At 44.8% G+C, this 21,463-nt stretch overlaps 1 protein-coding gene across 4 annotated transcripts in view; it reads right to left on the reverse strand.

Moving 5' to 3' along the window:
• The window catches only part of LOC140203139 (putative protein MSS51 homolog, mitochondrial), a 79,774-nt gene that overhangs the window by 47,990 nt on the left and 10,321 nt on the right, over window positions 1-21,463 (reverse strand). For all 4 annotated transcript variants that reach the window (XR_011887296.1, XR_011887297.1, XM_072268995.1 and 1 more), the window contains exons 2-5: window positions 17,038-17,229; window positions 15,386-15,541; window positions 11,405-11,529; window positions 5,066-5,629 (exon numbers count right to left, since the gene is read on the reverse strand). Coding sequence is in view for 2 of the 4 variants with exons in the window: in XM_072268994.1 (XP_072125095.1) it covers window positions 5,066-5,629; window positions 11,405-11,529; window positions 15,386-15,541; window positions 17,038-17,229 (1,037 nt within the window). In the remaining 2 variants the exon portion in view is untranslated. The remainder of the gene's footprint in view (window positions 1-5,065; window positions 5,630-11,404; window positions 11,530-15,385; window positions 15,542-17,037; window positions 17,230-21,463) is intronic.

The following is a 21,463-nucleotide window of genomic DNA, read 5'->3' on the forward strand; positions in this document are numbered from 1 at the left end:
TCCCCCCCCCCCCCATACCTTCCTCCAATCACCTTCAAATTATGCCCTCTCATATTAACCATTTCCCCTCTGGGAAAAGCCTCTGGCTGCCCACTGAATCAATACTTCTTTCCATTTTATATACCTCTATCGGGTCACCTCTCATGCTCTTTCACTTCAAAGAGAAAAGCCCTGGGTTGCTCAACGTATCTTCATAAGACATGCTCTCTAATTCAGACAGTATCCTGGTAAATCTCCGCTGCACCCTCCCTAAAGCTTCCAAATCCTTTCTATAGGGAGGCAACCAGAACTGTACACAATATTCCAAGAGTGGTCTAATCAGGGTTTTATAGAGCTGTAACATTCCTCACGACTCTTGAATTCAAACCCCCAACTAATAAAGGCCTACGCACCATATGCCTTCTTAAAAACCCTGTCAACTTGCGTGGCAACTTTAAGGTATCTATGGATGTGGACCCCCATGATCCCCCTGTTCCTCCACACTGCTAAGAATCCTGCCATTAACCCTGTACTCCGCTTTCAAATTCGACCTTCCAAAGTGAATCACTTCTTGCTTTTCCGGGTCGGATTCCATCTGCCACTTCTAAGCCCAGATCAGCAACCTGTCGATGTCCCATTGGAATTTACAACAGCCTTCTACACTATCCACAACACCAACACCAACACCAGCAACCCTACTCCAAACTTACTAACCCACCCTTCCATATCCTCATCCAAGTCATTTATAAAAATCACAAGTACGAGAGGTTCCAGAGCAGATCCCTGCAGAACACCACTAGTCAGCAACCTCCAGGCAGAATACATTCCATTTATAACCATCTTCTGTGGGCAAGCCAATTCTGATTCCGACACAACCAAGTTTCCCTGGGTCCCATGCCTCTTGACTTTCTGAATGAGTCTACCATGGGATGCCTTATCAGACACCTTACTACTATCCATATACACCACATCCACTGCTCTATCCTTATCAATTTGCTTTGTCACACTCTCAAAGAATTCAATCAGGCTCTTGAGGTATGACCCACCCCTTACAAAGCCATGCTGGTTATCTTTAATCTGACTGTGCTCATAAATCCTGTCTCCAAGAATCTCTTCCAATAATTTACCCACCACTGAAGTAAAACTCGCGGTCTATAATTCCCAGGGTTAGTTACCCTTACCCCCTTTCCTGAAAAACTTGTGAAAAGAGCGGTTCTAAACATAAATTTGAGTGGTGGATCAAAAAAGGAGTTAACCAGGATTATCCTTGGGGACTTAAATTATAGGTGTAGGTGAAATAGGTTTATTCCCTGGAGCATAAGACAGGAGAATGAGGAGAGATCTTATAGAGGTGTACAAGATTATGAGGGGTAGAGATAGGGTAAATGCATACAGACATTTTCCCCTCAGGTTGGGTGAGACTAGGTCATGGGTCTTGGAGTGAAAGATGAGATATTTCAAGGAAACCTGAAGGCGAACTTCTTCACTCAAGAGAGTGGTGTGATTTTGGAATGACCCGTCACTAGAAGGTGGGATTTGATTCTATCAGCACAGATGAGCTGAGCAGCCTCATATGTTGTAAAGTTTCTCTAATTGCTGCTTGTGGAGGCTTTCTATTAACCAACCAGTCAAATCAAGTCAAGTTTATTGTCATTTAACTACATGCATGTATATAACCATATAATGTATTTAGAAATGAGAACACGTTTCTCTGAACCAGGGTACAAAGTACAGTAGAACACATAACACACGATAATTTAATAAAATCTGCAGATGAATTACACACAAATAACAAACAAAAGTGCATGAATTAAATATTGTACAGTACGTAACACATTAACCAGTGACAGTATGAATACGATGCAGCCGGGAGTTCAGAAGCCTTATGGCCTGAGGGAAGAAACTGCTTCTCATCCTGACCATTCTTGTTCATATACATCGTAGTCTCCTGCCTGATGGTAGAAAGTCAAAGAGGATGCTGGATGGATGGGTGGGATCCTTAATAAAACTAAGGGTCCTGATCAAATGCCCCTGATGGATGGTAGGGAGACCCCTATGATCTTCTCACAGTCCTTTGTAAGGACTTCTGGCCCGATGCTTGGCTGCTCCCATACCAGATGGAGTGTCTGTGTCACTGACATTACCACCACAACTATATCTAAAACTGGCTGTAAGGTACCTTCAGATGTCCTGAGATGCATACGACACTCCAGCTGAGGCAATGCCAGAAGGTGAGGATGTTGTGGTCTGACTTAGGCCACATTCACTCTGGTTTTTGGCCATGGTGATTGCATCCATTGCTAATGCCCAGCTGGGACAATCAGTGGGCAGCATGTGTGGAGAGATAAATGGAATCAATGCTTCAGGACAATCACACGACAAGTTTACAGAGTGCTTCTTAAATGATATTGACCACTCCATTTCCAGCGCTGATGAACTTGCCAAGTACCATGTGAATCTCAAACTTACATGATTTTATCACATATCTGTTCGCTCAGTGCGTGGTTCTACTGAATGATTATGAGGCAAGTCCTGTCACTTTTGATAGGCAAACATGTAGATATGAAAAATACTGTAAATGTCTACATTGCAAGACAGCATAGCCTCAATCCCTAACACTCCACAGCTGTTGCCTTTGAACTAGATTGTGTCCCCCTTGAGATTGAAATTATTTTCTGAATTGGGACAGATGCCTTGAGGTGTCTGCACCCTCCTCCAATCTCTACTCTCAGTGTAACACAGGCAGCTGTCTTCAGGCTCTAGTACCTCCTCCCTGATGATAGCAATGGGAAGAGGGCATGTTCTGGGTGATGTGCTGGTTCGATCCTGATCTCTGGTGGTGCTGACCGTGTGGATTTTGCATGTTCTCCCTGCACCTGCTTGGTTTTCCTCTGTTCCCTGGTGTCCTCTCACCTCAAAGTTGAGAAAGCTGGGACTTTTCTCTTTGGTGTGACAGAGGATGAGGGGAGACTTGACAGAGGTGTAGAAGGTGATAAGAGGCACTGATAAGTTGAGGGTGTTGTGGATAGTCTGAAGGGTTGTCAGAAGTTACAGCGGAACATTGATAGGATGCAGAACTGGGCTGAGAAGTGGCAGATGGAGTTCAACCCAGATAAGTGTGAAGTGGTTCATTTCGGTAAGTCAAATTTGAAGACAGAATATAATATTAATGGTAAGACCCTTGGCAGTGTGCTGGATCAGCGAGATCTTGGGGTCCATGTCCATAGGACATTCTAGCTGCTACCTAGAATCTGCTTCTAAGATCCATGTATCTATCTAAGAGTCACCTAAAAGACCCTATTGTATCTGCTTCTTCCACCATCGCTGGCAGAGCATTCCACGCACCCACCACTCTCTGTGTGAAAAACTTACCTCTAACATCCCCCTTGTACCTACTCCCAAGCACTTTGAAACTATGCCCCCCCACATTAGCCATTTCAGCCCTGGGAAAAAGCCTCTGGCTATCCACACAATCAAAGTCTCTCATCATCTTATACATCTCTGTCAGGTCACCCCTTATTCTCCGTTGCTCCAAGGAGAAAAGGTCAAGTTCACTCTCAACCTATTCTCATAAGGCATGCTCTCCAATCCAGGTAACATCCTTGTAAGTCTCCTCTGCACTCTCTCAATAGTATCCACATCCTTCCTGTAGTGAGGTGACATGGTCAACACAATATTGTGGGCCGATGGGCCTGTAATGTGCTGTAGACTTCTATGCTTCTATGTTATGATAGAGTGGACAGGCAGCACCTTTCCCCCCGCCCCCCCAAGTCTAATAATGAGAAAACTTTTACGGTGATTGGAGGAAAGATAGGGGGAGGGGGGATGTCAGAGGTAGATTTTTTACACAGTGGTGGTTGTGGGGAATGTACTGCTAGGTGAGGTGGTAGAGACAGATACATTAGAGGCTCTTAGGAAGACACATGGATGAAATTAACAATCGTGAATTATTTATTTATTTGTAATTTCCGGTTCACAAGTGTAAAGGAGAACGAACTAGTTATTACCCCAAATCTAATGCAGCACAAAAAAACACAATAAGATAAAGAACACAATAAAAACTCAATAAACATAAATGCATAAGATAGTTTATATACATAGATTAATCATATGCCCATAAAGTGATGCTAGGAGTGTCTGTACGTAAGGAGACTGACAACAAATGACAAATTTGTGGTGGTTGGAGGTGTGGAGGGAAGGGTTAGTGTGTGGAGGTGCTGATCAGCCTTACTGCTTGAGGAAAGTCACCGTTTTTGAGTCTGGTGGTCCTGATGTGGATATTACGTATGTGGGAGGGAAGGGTTAGACTGATCTTGGAGTGTCGATCCACTGCTCCAAAAGAAATCGGCATAACTCCATGCGGCGAAGGGCCTGTACTGTGAGTACTGTTCTATCTCCTATCTCAAAGATGTGCAGTTTGGTACGGTAGTTAGCCACTGTATATTGCCCCTAGTGTGTACGGTAGGTGGGTGGCTGAATCTTGGGAGGAAGCTGATGGGAATGTGGAGAGAGCAAAATGGGATTGGTGCAAGTAGATGTTCGATAGTCTGCCCAGACTCAATGGGCTGAAGGGCCCATTGTCGTGCTGTACGTCCCTATCCATGACTTCAGCTGACTGCATCCACCTACAAGTGGGAACAGGAACAATCCCCACTCCAATTCAGGATTCCATGTAACGGCATAGACGCCAATGAATTTTCCAGCTTTTTGAACCGCCCCACTCCAAGCCTGTGCCACGCTAGGTCCACCCGAGTGCTCTGTTTTTATTTCTGAGTTCCTGCAACTGCAGGATTCTGCTTTGACGGACATAAACGGATGCTGCACAAATGAGCAAAAGATCAAACACGAGGAAGTCTGCAGATGCTGGAAATTCAAGCAACACACACAAAATGCTGGTGGAACGCAGCAGGCCAGGCAGCACCTATAGGAAGCGATCCTGACGACCCGAAACGTCGACTGTACCTCTTCCTATAGATGCTGCCTGGCCTGCTGCGTTCCACCAGCATTTTGTGTGTGTTGCTTGAGCAAAAGATTTTCTGAGAATGGTGACGTTGCTTCAGTTAAGTTTTAAGGAGGTTCAGCTTACCTGGATGAAACCCTATCACCAAGTTGGGCCGGGCAGCTCGTTCCGACTCCACCATGGTCTCCCAGTACTCGTGGTACAGGCCTTTCCACCCACTCATGTATACTCGTCTCCTGCCAGCATAGGTCTGCAAGGGTGGCCTTATGGCAGGACCAGCCACCACCTCAGGCCCAATCATGACCACCTCAATGCCCTCATTGCCCGGGAACATATGAGCAAGCTCATCGTAGTCTTTCAGCCTGGCGTGGAGGGTCTCGGTATGAGAGGCCCCGATGACATGAATGGTGAGGGGTTTCTCTAATGGGTCAATGCCGAAGCTGTGGAGAGCAAATCCGATCGTCACCGGCCTGGTCTGAAAGTCAGTGGTCACCCGTCTGATGGATTCCAAGAGCTCGTCGTCGTCGGGCCTTGGTTTCCCTGCATTTGCCCACAATATATCCATGTGCTTACAGTGCAAAACCGAACCCAGCTTGGCATCGAGGTCCTCCTGCATCAAGAACCAATCATTCCAGCCTTTCACCTCACTAACCACTCTCGTCCAGTCTTTGCTGGGGAAAGGGATGTCACCTAGGAAGCAAAAGAGCAAACTTCAATAAGGTCATAGAATCACACAGGACAGAAACAGGACCTTTGGCCCATCATCTCCATGCTGGCCCTATCTACCTGCATTTGACCCCTAGTGTTCTAATGCCTTGACAACTCAAGTGCTGGTCCTGTTGCTTTTGAAATGTTGTGAGAGTACCAGAATATAAGAATCAAGAACACTCGAGCTGATATTATTTTGAGACTGTATGTGCTGGATCGTAACTCGATGAGCTGTGTGTGACTGTATGTCCTGTTCTTTGCACTTGGCTCCAGAGGAATGTTGTTTCTTTTAGCTGTATACATGTGTATGGTTGAATGATGATAAACTTGAACTTGAAGTCGAAGACCTATGGACAAGTGAGTCTTGGAGCTACAACAAAAGCACAGAGTGCAGAGCTCTGATTTGAATAAGCTCTACCCAAGGTTACTAATAATTTAACCATGGATGGTCCCAGGCCCAGCTGCAAAAGGAGAAGGGTTGGGCATGGAGCTAGTACCCCATCCTGTAAAACCCCGAGCTCCAAGGACCTCATTCCTGGGAGAGAGGGACCTTCACTTGAAGACATATGAAGTTGTGCAGTGAAGCCAGAAACCACGGGGCTGTAAAACCTTCTACTGGCCCTGGACAGAGGACCTGGTGAGGTGTGGTCAGTGGTCTATGCCCCAGTAGGTGTGATGGGCTTAAGAAGAAGATTATTACTGGTGACACTCACCATTCCAAATGGCAAATACCTTCCTCTCCCAGTCCCTCCCATCTGTTTCCAATAGACTGAGAAAATGACTTCTTTGTAACCCACCCAGTTGAGGTTTATTTGATTTTGGTTTATGATTACCACCTGTACCAAGATACAGTGAAAAGCTTGCCTTGCATTCTGCTTATACAGATCTAATCGTCACCCAGTGCATGGGGCCAGGACAAGGTAAAACAATAACCCTGCAGAACAAAGTGTAAAAGCTACTGAAAAAGTACAGTGCAGGTAAACGATAAAGTGCAAGATCTTAACTAGGTACATCTTGAGGCCAAGAGTCTATCTGATCAAAGGAGAGGTCCATTCAAGAGTATGAAAACAGTGAGATAGAAACTGTCCTTCAGACTGGTACTTTTAGACTTTGGTATTTTCTGCCTGATAGGAAGGGGAAGAAGAGAGAACGTTTGGGATGGATGTGGTCTTTGATTATTGAGACTGCTTTACTGAGGCACGAGAAGTATAGACAGAAAAGGGAGGCTGGTTTCTGTGATGTGTCATAGAATTATACAGCATGGAAAAAGTTCCTTCGACCCAACTAATCCATGCTATCTGAGCTAGACCTTACATCCACGACACTTCACGTGCTCTCCATCTCCATAACAACTTCCAGTTTCCTGGCGCTGACCGTCTCATTTTCACCATGAATGTCCAGTCTTTAAACACTCCTATCCCCCATCAAGAAGGCCTCAAAGCTCTCCCTTTCATTCACAACAAGAGACCAACCAGTTCCCCTCCACCACCACCCTCCTCTGTCTGGCTGGACTGGTCCTCACCCTCAACATTTTCTCCTTCAGCTCCTCCCACTTTTTCCAAACTCAAGAGGTATCCGTGGGCACCAGCTATATCTACCTTTCTGTTGGATAAGTAGAACAGCTCACATTCCAAGCATTCCCTGGTAATGCTCCCTAACTCTTCCTGGGCTACATTGACAACTGCACTGGTGTGTCTTCATGCAACCATGCTGAATTCATCAATTTCATCAACTTTGCTCCAACTTCCATTCTGCTCTTAAATTCACTTGGTCCATTTCTAACATTCCTCTCTCCTTTCTTGATCACTGTCTCCATCTCTACAGGCAAACTGTCTATCGACATCTTTTATAAACATACCAATTCCCAGAGTTATCTTGACTATACCTCTTCCTACCGTCTCCTGTAAAAATGCTATTCCCTTTTCTCAGTCTCTTCACCTCCACCATATCTGTTCCCAGGGTGAGGCTTTCTTTCCAGGGCATCAGAGATGTCCTCCTTCTTCAAACAACAGAGTTGCCCTTCCTTTGCCATTGATGCTGCCCTCACCTGCATATCCTCCATTTCCCAGACATCTGCACTCACCCCATCTTCCCACTGCCTTAACAGAGATAAAGTTTTTGTCCTCACCTATCAGCCCATGAGCCTCCACAACTTCCGCCATTTTCAATGGCATTCTACCACCAAACACATATTTACCTTTCCCCTCACACTCTTAGCTTTCTGCAGAGATCGCTCCCTCTGTGATTTCCTTGTCTCTCCACTAATCTCTGTCCCGGCACATATCTCTGCAAATGACAGAAATTCTACACCACCCATTCATCTCCTCCCTCACCTTCATTCAGGGCCCCAAACAGTTCTTCCAGGCGACGCAACACTTCAGCTGTGAATATGTTGGGATTATCTATTGTGTCTGGTAATCCCAATGCAGCCTTCTCTACATTGATGAGACATGGCATAAACTGGGGCACCACTTCGTCGAGTACCTCCACTCCATCTGCCAAAAGCAGCATTTCCCGGTAGCCATTCCTATTCCCATTCTCATTCTCACATGTCAGTCCATGGCCTCCTCTTCTGCCACAATGAGGCCACTCTCAGGGTGGAGGAGCAGCACCTCATATTCCATCTGGGCAGCCTCCAACCTGACGGCATGAACATCAATTTCTCCTTGTGGTAAATTTTTTCCCCTCCCCCCTGAGAGATTGAACTGATTTCCCCTCCCCTCTGAGAAATTGAGTCACCTGGGACTATACTCTCTGGAATTCAGAAGAATGAGAGGGGATCTTATAGAAACATACAAAATTTTGAAAGGGATAGATAAGATAGAAGTAGGGAAGTTGTTTTCATTGGTAGGTGAGACTAGAACTAGGGGACATTGCCTTAAGGTTCAGGGGAGAAGATTTAGGATGGAGATGAGGAGAAACTGTTTTTCCCAGAGAGTGGTGAATCTATGGAATTCTCTGCCCAGGGAAGCAGTTGATGCTTCTTCACTAAATATATTTAAGAAACAGTTAGATAGGTTTTTACATAGTAAGGGAATTAAGGGTTATGGGGAAAAGCCAGGCAAATGGAGCTGAGTTTATGGACAGATCAGCCATGATCTTATTGAATGGCGGGGCAGGCTCGATGGGCCAAATGGCCTACTCCTGCTCCTATTTCTTATGTTCTTATGTTACTTATGTTCTTCTATTCCCAGCTTTGGCCTCTTACCTCTTCTTCTCACCTTTCTATCACCTCTGTTACATGCCTTAAGGAGATCTGTGATTTTTTTTTGTGAGAATGATGTAATGGTCTTTTGGAGGTCACCTGATGTAATTTTCCTGCCGATGTCAGGCCACGTGATGACATGTGCACCACAGGTACATAAAGGGAAGACCCAGATGATGCAGTTAGTTTTTTAGTTTGTAGATTTCCAGGTAGAACGTGCTGTGCCTCCGTTTCTGTTGTGTACTTGTTTTTGTGACGCAGTTTCATTTTTGAAACGGTTGTGCGTTCTGTTGCAAGATACAATATTATTGGACTGGAAATTTTTGCTAGATGTGCTGATGTACCTTATTCCAGCAGCAGTAGAAGGGAGAGTGAAGACTTTATCGAAGTGCAGGATCGAAGGATCGAGAGGAGTCGGCATTGTTCGGCAGTTTAACAAAGGATCGACCTTATTGAGTCTTCGTTGAAGGAGTAGTGACCTGCATTGAGATAACTCTTGCCAAGAGAGCAAAGAGTTCATGCAAAGGTTTGCTCTCTCTCGCTCTCTCTCTCTCTCTCTCTCTCTCTCTCTCTCTCTCTAAAAGAATTTAAGGTCAGTTGTTTTAAACTGTTTATTTACTGCATCGTGAATCCTGTGGACAGAAGCAGCAGGAAAGTTGCGTCTATGAAGAAGTCCTTCTCCAGAGAAATCTCTCCCAATTGAACGTATAATTCTGTTGGACTTTCGAATTTACCATTTTAAGAACTATATCTGACTTTATCGCTTTAAGGACTGTTCGCATTTAACGCTTTAAGAACCAGTGCCGAGTGATGATTTGTTGAACAGCTCCATAACGGTTAACTTCCAGTTAAGGTTTTTGTTTGGTTTTTTTATATCGTTTATCTGTGTTTAATAAATGGTTGTTTTTATATAACCTGTCTCTATTGATATTCATTGTTGCCGTTTACGTAACACTTCCCCCTGGAGCCACTCCTTCTTTCCTTTCTCCCTTTCTCCACTCTTCTCTGCTATCAGATTCCTTCCTCTCCAGCCCTTTACCTTTCCCACCCACCTGAGTTCATCCCATCACCTTCTAGCTAATCCTCCTTCCCCTTCCCGCACCTTTTTATTCTGGCGTCTTCCCCCTTCCTTTTCAGTCCTGAAGAAGGGTCTCGACCGAAACGTTGACTGTTTATTCATTTCCATAGATGGTGCCCTACCTGCTGAGTTCCTACAGCATTTTATGTGTGTAAGGTAAACCCATTTCCCTGAGTTTGTGTCATCTCCCTCTAAACTCTTCCTATCTGTGTACCAAGTCTCCATGTGTTTTAAATGTTGTACTTAAACCTGCCTCGAACACCTCTCTGGGAGCTCACTCACCAACCTCTGTGTGAAAAGGATGTCCATCACATGACCTTTTAAATATATCCCCTCTCATCTTAAATCTACATGTCTTGCTTTTGACTCCCCTACCCCTGAAGAATGACAGTACCCATTCCCCTTGTCTTTACCCTCTGTGATTTTATAAATCTGTATAATATCCTATGTCCCAGGGAAAGAAGCCCCCGTCAAATTCGTTCTCTCCTTAAAACTCAAGCCTTCCAGTCCCATTAACATCCTCATGAGTCTTTTCTGCCCCTTTTCTCAACTTTAGGCATCCTTCCTATACCCAGGCAATCGGAAATACACGCAGTGCTGTCTCTCCAATGTCCTGTACAGCTGTAATATGACATCCTAACTCTTGTAATCTGACTGATGAAGGAAAGCATACGCCACATATCTTCCTCAGTCATCATCATTATGTGCCCTGTCATACGACCTGGACGATCATCGTCTTCTCTCTGTCTTTAATCTGCCTGTGGGGGAGACCCCCTTCACGTTGTTGCTCTTACTCTCTTCTCTGCCCATGTCCATGATTGTTTTTGGCAATTTTTTCTACAGAAGTGGTTTGTTTGCCATTGCCTTCTTCTGGGCAGTGCCTTTACAAGGTGGGTGACCCCAGCCATTATCAATACTCTTCAGAGACTGTCCGCCTGGCGTCAGTGGTCGCATAACCAAAGCTTGTGATGTGCACCAGCTGCTCATACGACCATCCACCACCCGCTCCCATGGTTTCACGTGACCCTGATCAGGGTGCTAAGCAGGTGCTACACCTTGCCCAAGGGTGACCTGCAGGTTAGTGAAAGAAAGGAGCACCTTATACCTCCTTTGGTAGAGACGTACCTCCACCCATCCCTTCTTCAATGCCCCGTCTAAATGCCTCTTAAGCAAGGTTAGTGAATTGCTGTTCATGGAGATCAGAGGAGGAAGGAGCCTTAGATTGCTGACTTTAAGAGGAGACTGACAACATGTGAATGGGGTGCGTGCTGTTTTGTTGCATTCTGTTCTGCGTTGCTCCTCCGAACATGGGGGGGCATGCATGAATGTGTGGCAACTCTTGCGGCCTGCCCCTGACACGTGTTCATTGTTAACAAAGCATTTCACTGTATGCTTTGATGTACATGTGATAAATAAATCTGAATTTGAGCCTAGTGTTTAAAATACTCGCAATGCTGAACTGAGCACTCAGTACCTGTGAAAACCAGCCACTCCAGCAGCCGGTCTATCGCTGCCCATTTTAGTTTCTTGCAGAACTTCTTGCGCAGTGGCCAGCTAGCTCGCTGGCACTCCTTCCCGCAGTAGTAAACATTTTGGCATCTGAAATTCCAAATGGTCGTCCAGTCTCAGTCAAAATTTTTCATTGAAATTGAATTAAAAAACAACCAGTTAAAATGGAGCTTTCAGAACATTATACAGGATGACACTTTATGCAGTAATATTAAAAATCACGCCATCATACACAAATATGGTTTGAAGTAAAATAGTCAATGTACTAAAATATCATAGACATTTTAAATCAGTGGAAGAATGGTCAGACCATAAGACCAAAGAATGGCAGAATTATGCCATTCAGCCCATCAAGTCTGCTCTGCCATTCCATCATGGTTGATTGATTATTCCTCTCAACCCTATTCTTCTGCCTTTTCCCTGTAATCTTTGATGGTCTTACAAATCAAGGACTTATCAACCTCTGCTTTAAATACAATACACCCAATGACTTGGCCTCCACAGCATCAATGGCAACGAATTCCAGAGATTCATCACTCTCTAGCTTCAGAAATTCCTCCTCATATCCATCCTAAAGGGACATCCTTCTAGTCTGAGGCTACGTCCCCTCATCCTAGATCTCCCACTACAGGAAACATTCTCTCCCCATTCAGAATCTGGGTCAGAAGAGATCTCCCCTCATTCTTGTAAAACTCCAGTGAGCACAAGCCCAGAGACCTCAAATCTTCTTCGTACGTTGATGCTTTCATTCCCAGGATCAATCTCATGAACTTCTCCTGGAGCCTCTCCAATTTCTACCCACCCCACCCTGCCTCCCCACAAATGTAGAATCACATGACACTAGGATGCATCATCCAAATATGGATTGAAATGTAGAAGACAATGTACTCTAATATCATAGACATTTTAGATTATTGGAAGAATAGTTATTCGATCTACCCACACACTCGGTTTTGTTCCAACTAGCTTTCATGTAAAGCTGCTGGACTCTGGTTCCCAATTAGCTACACATACCTTGGCAGGAAGCTAGTTGTCTAGAGGAATAAAAATCTTTTATTCAGTATTTTACAGGCTGGTAAATACTAGGAAAAAGTTTATGATGCAAATTGGACCCTTTTGGGCTGACTTTAGCAGAATAAAGCCAGTGTTACAAAGGCCAATTTTGGGTACCAATGCCTGAAAATCATCCTGAATAAGGGTCTTGGCCCTAAATGTTGACTGTTTATTCCTCTCCATGGATGCTGCCTGACCTGCTGAGTTCCTCCAGCATTTTATGTGTGTGTGTGTGTGTGTGTGTGTGTGTGTGTGTGTAGCTTTGGATTTCCCACATCTGCAGATTCTCTTGAGTTTATCCAACTTTGACATTGTGGGCAGGTCACTGTACTGAAACGTTGACCTGGAGCCTCCTCGAGTCATTGATTCGAGTGGCACAAAATGGGGGTTCAGCATTACAACTACAAAGTGGAAAAACATTGCATGCAATAGATGCACCAGGAGGAAATTGGTTCAAGAGGAAGCTGTGCTGCAGAGTAGAAATGGCAGCTGTGAAAGGAGAGAATGAACAACCAAAAGACCCAACCACTAACCACAGCCACCACTCATTGGTGTCCACACCGCACCAGAATATGTAGATTCTGGATCAGCATCTGCAGCCGCCTGAGGACCCACCAACAGACAATCCCTTCAGAGAACATCATACTCGAGGCGAGTGATTGCACTCCTCCATGGACACAGTCTCAATGGTCCAACTCATCCATACTGACTAAGTTGCCTTCCCTCTTCTAGTCACGAACCAGTCCAAATGTCTCTCAAACAGTGCAATTGTTCCTCCCACCAACACTACCTCTGGTGGCTCATTCACATACCCCCTGTGTGAAAATTGTCCCTCCAGGTCTCCCTTAAATCTTTTCCCCCTCAGCTTAAACCTATGCCTTCCAGGTTGAGAGTCACTTACCTCTGGAAAATGGGTGGCAGGGTGGAGATACGTCTCTAGCAAGGGAGGAGTCCAGCACACCTTCCCTCCGCTAAGCTGCTGGTCACCCTTGTGCAAGGTGTAACACCCGCTTAGCACCCCCGCCACCCCAATCAGGGTCACATGGAGCAACGGGAGTGGGTGGTGGATGGTCATATGAGCAGCTGGTGCACATCACAGGTCCTGGATCTGCGACCACTGACACAGGGCAGACAATCTCTGAAGAGTATTGATAGTGGCTGGGGTCACCCATCTTGTAAAGAAGGCACTTTTGTAGAAGAAGGCACTTCTGTAGAAAAACTTGCCAAGAACAATCATGGTCATGGAAAGACCACGATCACCTATGTCAAATGACATGATACATAATGAACCAACGATCCTTTCAGAAAAAACCATCTATATTAGTTACTGCCCTCATGATTTTATAAACCTCTCAGTCTCCCTCGCTTCTGTGACAATGAGGCCCAGCTGAAGCCTGAGCACCTCACCTGGGTACATTATCTGGACTCAACACAGAATTCTACAGCTCCCACTATCTTCATCTCCATCTGTATCAATTGTCCATCTGTGACGTTGACCCAGCTAGTTTGTTGTTGTTTTTTCCTCCCTGGGATGAAACTCTTGCAGAACAAACAGTCAGGGGCAGCAACTGAACCTCAATCTTGCTATCAATGGCACTGTTGAGCATTACGCTCCTGTGCCACCTGACCTGTTTGGAATTTACTGGTCATAACGTTTCCTTGAGCTTCTTCAAAGTACCTTCCTTCAGCAGAGAAGGAGGGGAATATCCTTAGAGCACAGAACGATACACCTCAGGAGCAGGCCCTTAGGTCAACCATGTCTGCTCTGACCATTATGTTTATTGGTGGAGGGGCAGGTAGCATTGAGGCAACACGTGGGCTGCAGAAAAACTTAAACAGATTAGGAAAATGGGCAAGAAAGTGGCTAATAAAAGACAATGTTGGAAAATGCATGGTCATGCACTTTGGTAGTAGAAATAAATGTGCAGATTATTTTCTAAATAGGGAGAAAAATCCAAAAATCTGAGATGCAAAGGAATTGGGAGTCATTGTGCAGAACAACCTAAAGGTTAACTTGCAGGTAGAGACAGTGATGAGGAAGGCAAATGTAATGTTAGCATTCATTTCCAGAGGTCCAGAATACAAGAGCAGGGATGTAATGCCGAGGATTTATAAGGCACTGGTGAGGCCTCACCTTGAGGATTGTGAACAGGTTTGGGCTCCTCATCTAAAATGTGCAGGCGTTGGAGAGGGTTCAAAGGAGGTTCACAAGTATGATTCTGAGAATGAATGGGTTATCTTACAAGGACCGTTTGATGGCTCTGGGTCAGTACTCGATGGAATTTAGAAGGCGGAGGGGGGATCTCATTGAAATCTTTTGAATGTTGAAAGGGCTAGACAGAGTAGATGTGGAAAGCATATTTCCCATGGTGTGGGAGTTTAGGACAAGAAGGCCACAGCCTCAAGATAGAGGGGTGTCCATTTAAAACTGAGATGCGAAGGAATTTCTTTAGCCAGAGGGTTGTGAAATTGTGGAATTTGTTAGCACAGGCAGCTGTGGAGGCCTGGTCATTGGGTGTATTTAAGTCAGAGATTGATAGGTTCTTGATTGGCCACAGCATCAAAGGTTATGGGGAGAAGACTGGGGAATGGGGCTGAAGAGGGGAAAAAAGGATCAGCCCTGATTGAACGGAGGGGCCAAATGGCATAATTCTGCTCCTATGTCTTATGGTCTTATCCTTGCTTGATACTTCACTTATCCAGATTACAACGAGTTTATTCACTACCCAACATTCAAGGAGACTGATTCACCCCCAAACCATTGACCCTGTGTTCACCCTGAATGAAGCCAAGACTTGACCAATGAGAGTGAAGCTTGAGAGAGAATCCACGCCTCACCAACCAGCTGAGTTGCTCATTGGCTGTCACTTTTCCTGAGGCCATCGCCCCTTACCTTTTGCAGCGTCGGAGACCTTTTTGGTCCAGCAGGGCTTCTGGAAGCTTCTTGCACTCTGCACAGAACTTGAAGGTATCCTCCATCTTCTGAAACATCTCCTGGTAAGTACGGATACCGAAATCCGAGACAGATTTTCTGCCCTCCAAAGCAGCTCTGCACCAACGAAGCAGCAAACAATGAGACAGCAGAAACTCCTCCCTGACCCAGAGCAAAAATAAACTAGAGTCCGAGTCAGCCATTTAGCTCCTCGAGCTTGCTCCATTGATCATGATTGGTCCAATCATTGGCTCAGCCCCTTGACCTTGACTCCTCTGTAGACCAATCAGCTACCTAGAATATACTTGGAGTATCTGGGATGGAAATTCATTAACTCCAAACTTGCCTGAAAAGGAGGGATGAGGAGAAATTGCTCTGAGTATGTCTCCTGGGGTGGTATGATAGTACAGCGGTTAGCGTAATACGTTCACAGTGCCAGCTGAAAGATCGTGTTCACTTTCCGCCATGGTTTGTACGGATGTACATTCTTCCTATTGCACATGGGTGTCCTCTGGGTGCTCTGGTTTCCTCTCACATTCAGAGGACATAGAGTTAGGGTTAGTGAGTTATGGGTATTCTATGTTGGTGCCAGAAGCATGGTGAAACTTGCCAATTCGATTTGATGCAAACGATGCATTTCTCTGTCTGTTTCAAAGTAAATGTGACAAATACGACTAATCTCTTTAACCTAGTTAAACTTCTGAAATGTCCGCTTCGCTGCCGCTGCTACTGTGTGGTAACCGGAATTTCCAGAGCAGAAGGCCCCGAAATCCTCAGCTTTGTGTGTTTCAGCCGCCGGGGCGAGGTCGAAGGCGCTCAGCAGAGGATGGCGCTCGGGAGGCTGTATCGGAGGGGCTGGTCGGAGGCTCGAAGTTTTTGGACAGATGGACTCAGTGTCAGTTGGGGTCGGCTGCTTCCAAGGCATCGGCAAGTTGACAGGGCCTGGAGGTTTATGGCAGGGAGTTTCTCCCTTTTGCTGCCCGCTATCGGGGACTCGGGAGTCGATCGACTCGGGGACTTTGAGACTTTTTTTTACCGTGCCCATGGTCTGTTCTTTATCAAATTATGGTATTGTTTTGCACTGCTGTAACTGTATGTTATAATTATGTGGTTTTGTCAGTGTTAGTCTTTGGTTTGTCCTGTTTTCTGTGATATCACTCCGAAGAAACATTGTATCATTTCTTAATGCATGTATGCATTTCTAAATGACAATAAAAGAGGACTGAGTGTTCTCATAATCTAGTCTAGTTCTGGAGACCTTTAGCAGGGTAACATCCCCACACCAACCCAAGCACCAAATCACTACATGGACACAACTGGCCCACTAATATTCTTCAGGATATCAAGCCTGCCACTTTAACCAGTTCTGTTGTACATATGGCTTAGGGCGAGAGCAATGCGGCTGACCCCTAACTGCCCTCTGACACAACATAACGGGTCAAAGGGCAATTAGGGATGGAACATAAATGCTGAGCCTCGTTGGCAATGTCCACATCCCCTAAATAAGCAAAAACAAATATCAAGCAGGTTAAGGGAGGGTGAACCTATCAATAAGACCCCCTCCCTAAAAGAAATCTGCAAATTTTAAGGTCTATGCAAGAGATGGCAGTTACCTGTAATCTTTGTAGTCTTGCATATTTAACTTCTGAAGGATAACTTTCGAGAGTCCTGGAACATTGGAATCCATGGCAGCAAAACCAAGTGTATCTGTGTAGACATCCCCAGCAGAGGAGGCATCTGCTTTCTGGCCAGAGCTAGGTGGCTCTATGACTTGGTGCGACATGATGTTTTCTTCCCCAGTAACCCTGTGAAAAGCAATCGGTTCAAAGCAAAGGACATTTATTATCAAAGAACACATAAATCATACACCTTGACATTTGTCTGCTTATAGGTGGCCACAAAGCAAGAAACTCGAATAATCCAATTAAAAATAGACCAAAAGCCACTGCACAGAGAAAGAGGGAGACAAAAGTCACTTCGTGCAAACAATAGAAGCCAGCCAACAGCATCCTGAACCAGACTGAGTCCCAGACCCACTCCTGGAACAGCCAGAGTAGGCCCAAGCCAAGCCTCGGTCCCCAGTTTTTACATCAGCAGAGCAGGAACGCACAACAGCCGGCTCAGTTCACAGCCTCGGCACCGCAGAGAAAAGGACAAACATTCGCAGGAGAGTGAGCAAGCCAAGTTAAGATATTAACTGCTAAAGATACTTCTCCGGAGCAACTTATCTGGATTAAATCTTGATAGAGGTGCATAAGACAATAAAGGGCATAGATAAGAGTTCTGGGAAAGGTCCCCCTACAGTGCAGTTGGGTAGAGAGTTCCAAGACTTAGTTCATCAATATATTGGTGTTGGTTTAATATTGCCATGTGTACCAAGATACAGTGAAGAGCTTGTCTTGCAACTGTTCATACAGAACAAATTATTACACAGTGCATCGAGATAGTACAAGGTAAAACAATAACAGAATGCAGAATAAAGTGTAACAGCTACAGAGAAAGTGCAGTGCAGGTGAATAATAAAGTGCAATATCATAACAATGATAGCTAAAGTCCATCTTATCAATTTAAGAGGTCTGGTCAAGAGTCTGATAACAGTGGGATAGAAGCTGTCCTTGAGTCTGGTAGTACGTGCTTTCAGGTACCTTAGACTCTCAGACTCAGAATCAAGCTTATTATCATTGGCATATGTCGTGACCTTTGTTGTTTTGCAGCAGCAGTACAGTGCAGTAGATAAAGTACACTATACATTTCAATAAGAAATGCAGTAGATTCCAGTCCATTGGGACACATCGGGACCAGTACATTTTGGCCCAGTTAAGCAGCTGCCCCACTTAGCTGAAGTTTCATGGAAATAGTTAAAAAGCTATCTAAAAAAACAAACCACCATTTAACTGAGTAACAAATTATGTGTTTAGATGAAATACAAAACAAATTAGAAAATCACCAATGCTACTACAGTACTATAAAACTGTGTTTTAGTTCTTAATAGTTATCGATGGAGCAATTCATCCAGTGTACAGTGCCGTGTTCTTTTGATTGACTGTAAATGAACAAAATCTGCACAGACACCTAGTGCAGATAACGGACTGCCTTCATGCAATGCTTTTGATGACTGCACCCTCCAAATCTTTATTCTCATTGTATCATTCAAGATGATTGTTGATATCTTCAAATTCTTCGTAGTTCCCACTTGTTGAAGTAGTGACATAATTTCGTTTTCACTCCCAGCCATTTCTGCCATCTCCAAGCTTGAATGCTTGAAACCACAGTGAGCAAAACTATTCTGAATTGTCTTACTGTTTATTTCTCACCAACTATCAGTGACAAAAATCGTTGCTTTTTGAACATAAGCACATGCAACTGATGCTGTTTAAAAACTGGCTGCTCTAAGTACGTTGTAGTGTCTAACAGCCACATTATACATGCGACTGATGCTAGTTAGAAACTGTTTGGCAATAGCCTCCTGTCCCAAAGTGTCCCAAATAAAGGAAGGGAATCCTGGCAATTTTCTCGATTAGTTTTTGTCCGTTAAGAGTTGTCCTAGATAAACACCTGCCCCGATTAACCAAAGACCCAATTAACCAGAATCCACTGCATATATAAAAATAATTCAATACGTAGTGGAAAAAAGAGCAAAAGGAGTGAGGTAGTTCATTGTCCGTTTAGAAATCTGATGGTGTGGGGAAGATTTTGTTCCTAAATTGTTCAGTGTACCTCCTCTCTGATGGTAGTAATCAGAAGAGGGCATGCCCTCGATGGTGAGGGTCCACAATGACAAATGCCACCTTTTTTGAGGCATCACCTTTTGAAGATGTCTTTGATGGTGGGGAGACCATTGAAGGTTGCCATGATAGAGCTGGCTGAGTTTACAATGTTCTGCAGCTTTTGCCAATCCTGTGCGGCGGCCCCTCCACACCTGATGGAGATGCGGCCAGTCAGAATGCTCTCCATGGTACATCTGTAGAAATTTGCTAGAGTCTTTGGTGACATACCAAAACTCACAGACATGAGGCCTCCAATCTCCAGTCCCTAGCCCAGACTCACAGACAACCTTCAGGCCTCTATGATGATCTCTGGATGAGCAATAAAAGTTCTGGGTTGAGACAGTCACTGATTGTTGCACAATGTTCAACCGCATCTAACAACACAAGGATGGTCATTGAGGAAGCAGCTGCGGCGGCAGGGGCTAGGAGATATCTTGAGTAATTCCTGCAGTGATCTTGGGGTGGAGACAATTGATGTCTGACAACCAGAACTGTCATCTTTGGACAGCCTTCTTCCATGCTGTGAGGGACATGAGCACAATGATTTCTCAGCACCTTCTGCTCACAGGGCAGGTCATTTCATTATGAGCACGGACAATGCACTCACTGCATCGCAACTCCCACCTGCTTTGACACCTCAATAGTCCTTATAAAGGACAAGTCTTCTCTGCAAGCCCACATTATTACTTTACTTTATTGTTACCAAACAATTGATACTAGAGCGTACAATCATCACAGTGATATTTGATTCTGCGCTTTGCGCTCCCGGGAGTATAAATCAATAGTAAATATAATAAAAATTTAAATTATAAATCATAAATAGAAAATAGAAAAGGGAAAGTAAGGTAGTGCAAAAAAAAATGAGAGGCAGGTCCGGATATTCGGAGGGTACGGCCCAGATCCGGGTCATAAGATCATTATTACCCAGAATTAGACCATTTAGCCCATTGATTCTGCTCCGCCATTTCATCCTGGCTGATCCAATTTTCCCCTCAGCCCCAATCTCCTGCCTTCTCCTCGTATACGTTCATGCCCTGACCAATCAAGATTCTACCAACCTCTGCCTTAAATATACATAAAGACTTGGCCTCCACAACTGCCTGTGGCAAAGAATTCCAAAGATTCACCACTCTCCGGTAAAAGATATTCCTCCTCGTCTCCATTCTAAAAGGACGCCCCTCTATTCTAAGGCTGTGTCCCCTGGTGTTAACTCTCCCACCACAGGAAACACCTTCTCCACATCCACTCTATTAAAGCCTTTCACCATTCAATAGGTTTGAATGAGGTCACCCCTCATTATTCCGAATTCTAGTGAATACAGGCCCAGAACCATCAAAAGCTCTTCATATGTCAAGCTATTCAATCCTGGAATAATTTCTGTGAACCTCCTTTGAACCCTCTCCAGTTTCAGAATGTCCTTTCTAAGATAAGGGGTACACAACTGCTCACAATACTGCAAGGGAAGCCTCAGCAGTGCTGTGCTTTATAAAGTCTCAATGTTACATCAAGTCGACCACATAGCTGGAGTTCTGAGCGAATTACACATAGAACTGAAGGGAATGCTATCACAAAACATTGACTTAATAGGGTCTACCAATACTGTAAACAGGGCAGCTGCACAAACAGAGACCACCCCACTCAGTAGGCTTTGTGTCTCTTTAATGGAACAGTTGTCAATCCTGCACAGTGAGCGCTTGGAAACCATGGACTAGAGTTTCTCACACTATCAAGGACATCTTCAGAAGACAGTGCCTCAAAAAGTCAGCAGCCATTGTCAAGGACCCTCACAATTTGGGACATGCCCTCTTCTCATTGCTACCATCAGCGAAGGGATACAGCAGTCTGAAGACCCACACTCAACATCAACGTTTTACAAACAGCTTCTTCCCCTGCATGATCAGATTTCTGAATGATTCTTGAACAAATGAACACTACCTCAACAAGAACAATAAGACTGTTATTGTATATTATGGTAATTTTTAGGAGGGATGATGGTGCCTAACGGTGATTTCTTTGCTTGCATCTTTGGAAACAAGCTCTATTTTTACCTTTAGTATCTTTATTTTTCCCTTTCAGGGTTCTTCTGAAGGCCCTGACCTGGAGTTACACGCAGGCTTCAGTTCTTTGCAGGAATGGGACCCCTTTTCGGAGTTCCACAACTGGCCATTATTTGACATGCCAAGGGTTTGGCCTGAGAGTCTCGATCATCTTTGGAAGCCTAAGATCTCGGGGCTCTGGAGACGGGCGGATCGAGGGTTGCTGTCACGGCAGG

The sequence above is a fragment of the Mobula birostris genome, chromosome 9 (genome assembly GCF_030028105.1).
Source record: "Mobula birostris isolate sMobBir1 chromosome 9, sMobBir1.hap1, whole genome shotgun sequence".
Lineage (NCBI taxonomy): Eukaryota > Metazoa > Chordata > Chondrichthyes > Myliobatiformes > Myliobatidae > Mobula > Mobula birostris.